Source organism: Diospyros lotus, chromosome 3 (assembly GCF_014633365.1).
Source record: "Diospyros lotus cultivar Yz01 chromosome 3, ASM1463336v1, whole genome shotgun sequence".
NCBI lineage: Eukaryota > Viridiplantae > Streptophyta > Magnoliopsida > Ericales > Ebenaceae > Diospyros > Diospyros lotus.
Genome location: NC_068340.1, coordinates 5109238 through 5115559, shown reverse-complemented (window position 1 = coordinate 5115559; position 6322 = coordinate 5109238). Strand labels below are relative to the sequence as shown.

General features: G+C 37.1%; 1 protein-coding gene across 1 annotated transcript; it reads right to left on the bottom strand.

The window, feature by feature from the left end:
• Nucleotides 1-2594: 2594 nt before the first annotated feature.
• On the bottom strand, nt 2595-5201 carry LOC127796353 (protein RICE SALT SENSITIVE 3-like). Its single transcript, XM_052328443.1, has 7 exons — nt 4465-5201; nt 4225-4281; nt 3915-4088; nt 3680-3785; nt 3493-3534; nt 3358-3414; nt 2595-3268 (listed from the first exon to the last, which is right to left on the bottom strand). Exons 1-7 carry the CDS (start codon nt 4599-4601, stop codon nt 2750-2752), a joined length of 1092 nt encoding a protein of 363 aa, XP_052184403.1. The 5' UTR covers nt 4602-5201; the 3' UTR covers nt 2595-2749.
• Nucleotides 5202-6322: the final 1121 nt, after the last annotated feature.

Here is a 6322-nt window from a genome sequence, read left to right as displayed (position 1 = left end):
TTAAAAACTTACTCAATGCAAACTAAACAACAAGATCGTTGGACTTCGTAGGGACAACTCAAGTCTTGACCTTTTGAATCCTTGTGAGTTGTGATGAGTCTATGACTCTTCTTGAATCTAGATATTTATATTATAATATTTTGTATAGTTGTATTTTATTACGTTGGAAGCTGGAGTGTTTCTTCTTGGAACTTGATATATATTATATACTTTATTTAATCATGTTGGATTGTTGTAGTTGAGTTTTCTTTTGCAGAATATGATATTTTGATATTCTAGTTATATTGTTATTTATTTAGAATTTTGTATTATGAATTTTTTAAAAACTTATTTATGAGTTTTTTTATAAATGCATATTTACGAATTTAGAATATAGTTTTAATATTTTATTATATCATTAGAAATATAAAAATTTAATTTATTTATTAACGTATCCTAACCATGTGGTGTCCTAGCTTTTTTGAAAAATACCATGTCCCCGTGTTCATATCCGTGCTTCATTGCAACCTAGCCCTCCTTGAAGGACTTGAGCCAGAAGACAAATATATATATATATTTATTTATTTTTTATACTAGTGTTAAAAGAAATGACAAATAGATGGAAGATCTCTATCTTGTAATGGTTTTTATTTCTTTTTATTTTTGTGATACATGTGCTATGTTTCACTTTATTATTTCAGTTCAATTTCTTTGTGAGTTTCTCCTCTTGGGTGGCATTTGCTTTCATACTAGCAGCTTGAAAAACAACTTTGCTTATACTTCCTTTCTAAATTCTTTAGCAACTCAAAGTTTAAATCTCTATTATTTCTTCTTCCTAGCTAGTATAACTTTATATGTTAAAAATATGACACTTATAATAAATGGTTTGAAGGAATTTTCTTGGTGCACCAAATTGTATAATTTGGTTATTTAATATTCTCACATTTAGCTCTTTTATGTTGAAGATAGCTTAGTATCACGAGATGCTCTTACTTATACACTGACAATTTTGCTTCCAGGTGAGAAGCCCAGTTGGCTCTATACAACTTTATCTTGGTTGTTGGAGAGGAGGAAACCAAATCTGGAGAGGTAATACCAATATCATGACCTTGAATACAGAGCAAATCATATCCAATTGTCAAATTGTGGTTATGAAATATGGGGGATATTATTGATCCAAGTTATTGTGAAAAATGGAAAATTAATTGATTCTAGCAGCAAAAACATGGTTCAAATGTTCATACTCAATGATGTTGCCTCCAACAAGAACTTGTTTGGGATTTTGCAATCCTGATTGGTCTCACCTTTGGAGATTTATGCATCTAGTATAACTAACCCCCTCAAAATGTTTGCAGGTGCCTAAGCATGCGAGTGAGAGGGATGAAGCCAATAGTCAAGGCATGAGTGTTGAGAAGCATGCCACAATTGTTTGTTTTCTTCTTATGAAATTGTCATTTCGCAGCTTAATTTTGGTAGCTGATAGGTTTTTTGTTCTACATCAGTGTGGGAGCTTTCCGAGTGACATGAATAATGTCTGCTGCGTAACAGATAGGTTTGTCCCCCCCTCCCTCCTCGATTCAGGCTATGTTTCGAGCCTATTGAAGTGCTGTCCCTTCATGTTAATCTGAAATATCAAGTGAGGATTTGCAATTGCAATTGCAGTCAATCTATACCTTATTTTGTATAAAATTACTATTTATTTTTCTTCTGTATATGAATAACCATTACTAGCTTCTTTATCAATCGTGAACTAACATTGGGTAACGCGTGCAAATGGTTGCGAGAATTGTATTTTATTTTTAAATAATGAGTATTTATAATAAATTATTTTTATTTTTAAATAATTTTTAATTAAAAATAAACGTATTGTATTTTAATATATTTAATCAATAATAGAATTGTTAAAAAATAAAAAAATAAATGTAATAAATATATCTTATTTAAAGATGATGTGTAATTATTCCATCATAATTACTGCCCCTTGCCCTTCAATATTTGATTACATTGTACAAACCTAAATTTTAGGAATATGGTAAATAATTGGTCCCTGGTGTGTGTGTGTGGGGTGAGAGAGAGAGAGAGAGAGAGAGAGAGAGCTTAATAGGCTGCAAGGCAAACAAATATGGGTTACTGCAATTAACTCACCTTCTTGAATTGGGCTTGTTGTAATGTCTCCACCGCACCTTTAACTATAACAAAAATATATGTAAGCTTCGCTCTAACAAGGATAGCATGATTGGTTCTCAAGTAACAGATTACATTCAAGGATGCAGGTTGAGTCATGACAGTCATAGTATAAGAATTTTACCTTCCTCAGGGGTGATTTCTTGTGGGCATTATGTATTGTGTACAGTGATTAACATTTCTCATGTGCGTAGAGTAGTGTGTGGGCCCAAAAATATATGTAAGCTTCGTTATTGATGGGAGATCCTGTGTCTCATAGTTGTTCATAAGCAGCAGCTTCTGCCCCTGTGCTAGAGGTGATGATATATTGGCCCCTCTCTCTCTCTCTGTCTCTCTAGATGTGCACGTAGATATATAATTAACGTGCATTCGATAGAGTTTGAGCAGAAACCACCGTGAGACAAGTTGAAAGGACATCACAAAATAATATGTAGGAAGGAAGGAGGCTGGATTAGTAAGCCAGGATTCAGATATATAGGTCACCAGCAACCACTCAAGACTTTGCTCAAATTAAGCTACACAATGTTAGAAATCAATATCCATGATTCCTTTATATGTGACCTAGCTAGTAGTAACAAAAACCCTTTTAAAATCCATTATTGTCTGCTCTGCTTCTAGTCACATTCATATCATGTGGATAATCAAAATTTAGGTGCCTAGATGACATTGAACTGCTACTCTCACCCACATCCTTCTCATGGCTATACTCCTCCTCATGATCAACTTCTTCCTTGGCCACCTTTTCCATCCCCATCAGCAGCTCCATGGGCCTCCCGTTTGCCAACACATACTGAGGCTGACCTTCCAAGTACGCCGCCGCTGGTGCTGACGGCGGCCCTACCGATGGGAGCTTTGAGAGGAGGGCTTCAAGGCTGCTCATGGAAGGGGCTATTCCCATGGTTTGGTGCTGCTGGTTGAAGTGGTCGTAGAATTCTGTGGGAGGAGGTGCAAGATTGGCTTGAAATGGCCATGCTTCCGCCGTCCCGCCGCTGTAGCCGCCGGGGTATGCTGATGATGATGGGTGTGGCAATAGCACACCAGGGATACTCTCAATGTAGCCGAACTTCTTCCTTAGTAACAACACATAGCTCAGGTCCTCAATCACCTTCAGTTCAAAGCCAACCAAAAAAAAAAAAAACTTGATGATAAGTGTTAAACCGAGAGAGCTAGCGAGCGAGAGAGAGAGAGAGAGACCTTGTGAAAAGCTCCCAACTGAACAACACCTTCCCTTACTGCAATTAAGGCTATAGTCTGCAAGACAGGTGATGATTAACAGATTTAACTACGTTAGTTTGGAGAGGGTGAGGTTTGTTTTTCCTTTTCTTTTACCTTAATACCAGACTGGAACTGGGCTTCCCAAGTTCTAGGATGCTGCCAAAGAATATAATTATTGGTGAGAAGCAGATTATATATATAGAGAGAGAGAGAGAGAGTTCTGGAGATCTATATATGAAAGCAAATGGAAGATGAACAAGAAAAGCACAATCTTGTAAGAATGGATCAATGAGTTGATTACCGAGTCAACTGAGTTCTGCCAAGAAGATAAGAAGTTGATCTCTTCATCATTTGGTTCCTTGTATATCCACTTATGATTATGATCTGCAGCTACTTTCCCGATCAAACTGCCACAAAAGCCAAATCCAACTTGTTGGCTCTTGATATTGCAAGCCTATTTGCATGTATCTTTTATCTTTATGGATTTTTAAAAACTCATTAAAGTTATGGGTTTGAAGAAACTATGCCAGACTTACCCTTCTCCATAGTTATAGATTTCATGAGACATCTTGAAGAAGAGCTCTGGCTGGAGTCCTTGGAAATGTTGATATTCACAGTTCCCGTAAACCGAGGAGCTAGGGCAATCCCCAACAGTGACTTCTGATGTTGATGCAGCAAAATTGCAAAACCCATCTTCCCAAACCAATATCCTGTCATGGAGGTGTACACTCACACATGTATATATATATATATATATAGAGAGAGAGAGAGAGAGAGAGAGAGAGAGAGAGTATCAAAAAAATGCAATTAGCATGTAAATTATTCAAAAAGTTTAGAGCAAAATACCAGTTCCTCCTGTTTCCTCTTGACCTGTCATAGGCTCCTCCTCCTTGACTTTCCCATCTGTTAGAGAGAGAGAGAGAGGGGGGGGGGGGGGGGGAGAGAGAGATAAGCTCAAAATATATGTATTGATCTAGCCAAAAAAAAAGAAATGGATATTGATTGATGGCTTTTCCTATATACCTTTGAATTTGACAAAAAAATAGAGTAAAACAAAAATTTGTGTATATAGATGCTGCAGCTTACTTGGGTGGTGGATAATTTCTAGGCAAGATCCTCCAAAAGACTGCATAAACCCACTGAGAGTTTTCATGAATGCACAAGCTTCTCAAGGTGTGCTGAAGCAGATGAGTCACAGCCAATGGGGTGAGTTGTTCTTCCATTACTCTATCCTTAATTAATTTGCAATATGACTCACTACCCCTTCTTTCTGTCTTTACAACAAAAGCCTATCTATCACCCCCTTTCCATATATAATGCCCCTCAACTTGGAAATCTCACCTTTTATACCCCCCCCCCCCCCCCCCTCTCTCTATATCCCTGTCTTAATTGCTGCTATATATAACATTTGTTTGAAATTTTAAGAGGAGGATGATTGCTTCTTGCTGAGCCTCCCCACAATTGATCCTTCAGCAGTCTCTTTTTAACAAGGAATCTGAGACCACCATTCTAAGCTATTTTCAAGTCTTGCCCAACCCAATGCTCATCATCACCATCGTATATAGCTAGCTAGCTAATAGGGACCAAATCTTAGAAATCTACACACACATGAGTAGATGCTCTGATAGTCTCAGAACCCTCCATTTCTTTGAAGACCTACAAACCCCTTATTTTCTCGCCATTCTGACACACACCACTCATTTCAATATGTAAAGAGAGACAAACTGCACCTGATCCATGATTTTCTAGCAGACCATTGTTTTATTCTTTCCAGTTTCAAACCCCATACCCTTCGTAGGGCCACATACATATTATATATTCTTCTCTCAAGATTTTTTAAAAATGGCACTAATAGAATGTGACACATTATGTCTAAAAGAAAAGAACGGGAAAATCTTTGATCGAAAATTGCTGATGAACAAGAAAACAACATTTTTTATTTGTCTTCTTCAAGATATGTACCATGTGCATCATGGTTCCGTCGAAGAGTTGCTTTCTTTCTAGTTTTGTCGCTAATCACAATACTGCTACGCATGGCCTAATGGTCAAATGTGTCCCATTGCAGTGTTGGTGCTGAAAGGGAAAATACGGGTGGAAATACTGATCATGTCCAGCAGTTAGTTGAAGGGTTCAAAGGCAACAAATTAATTAAACTAGATAGCTAGCTAGCAGAGACATTAATTAGTTAACCTTGTCTAGATGTGATCATCATCAATGGGTTTGGTTTGCCTTGCCAACAAAATTGTTGGTTCTTAGTCTATTTCAACGGCCAGTGCGTGAGACAATTATAGCCACATTTATGCCATGTACAAATCCGAGATAGGACTTTGGTGCTTAGTCTGTTCAGGTGCAAGTTTTTGCTCAGTGGACCTGTGCTCCATTAAAGAGGCAACCATAACGTTTTTTCAACTATAAAATTATTGAATTGCCTATATGAGTAGGCACATCATGCTGCTTCACTATCTTGAATCCCATCCCATCGCACATACATACATATATCACCAATTATTGTTACAAGTCGATGCTAATTAATATGCAGATAGAAATTGTTAGCGAGATTAAGATGGGAAGATGAAACTTTTGTTTGGAATTTCCACATTGCATGATATAGGTACGTACCTGTACCTGTGTATTTACGTACAGTTGCACGATCTGAACTATTTAACATGTTAGTGTGGTGTGGAAATGACATAACATGCAATTGCATATATAGGCTTGGCTTGGTTGGCCATGTAATTGTGCACTACCTTCCACATGCTTGCTTATTATCATTTATTTAAATTTAAATTTCTTGAAATTTTGGTTTCATTTTGGAATGAACATTCGATGAGGTTGTGTCATGGTATCATTAGCTCCAGAAACGCCCTTGTGTAGGAAGGAAAATTGGCCCATTCCTTTGGCCAATTGTCCTTATACAATGCCCCTATCTCATGTATACTGGAGT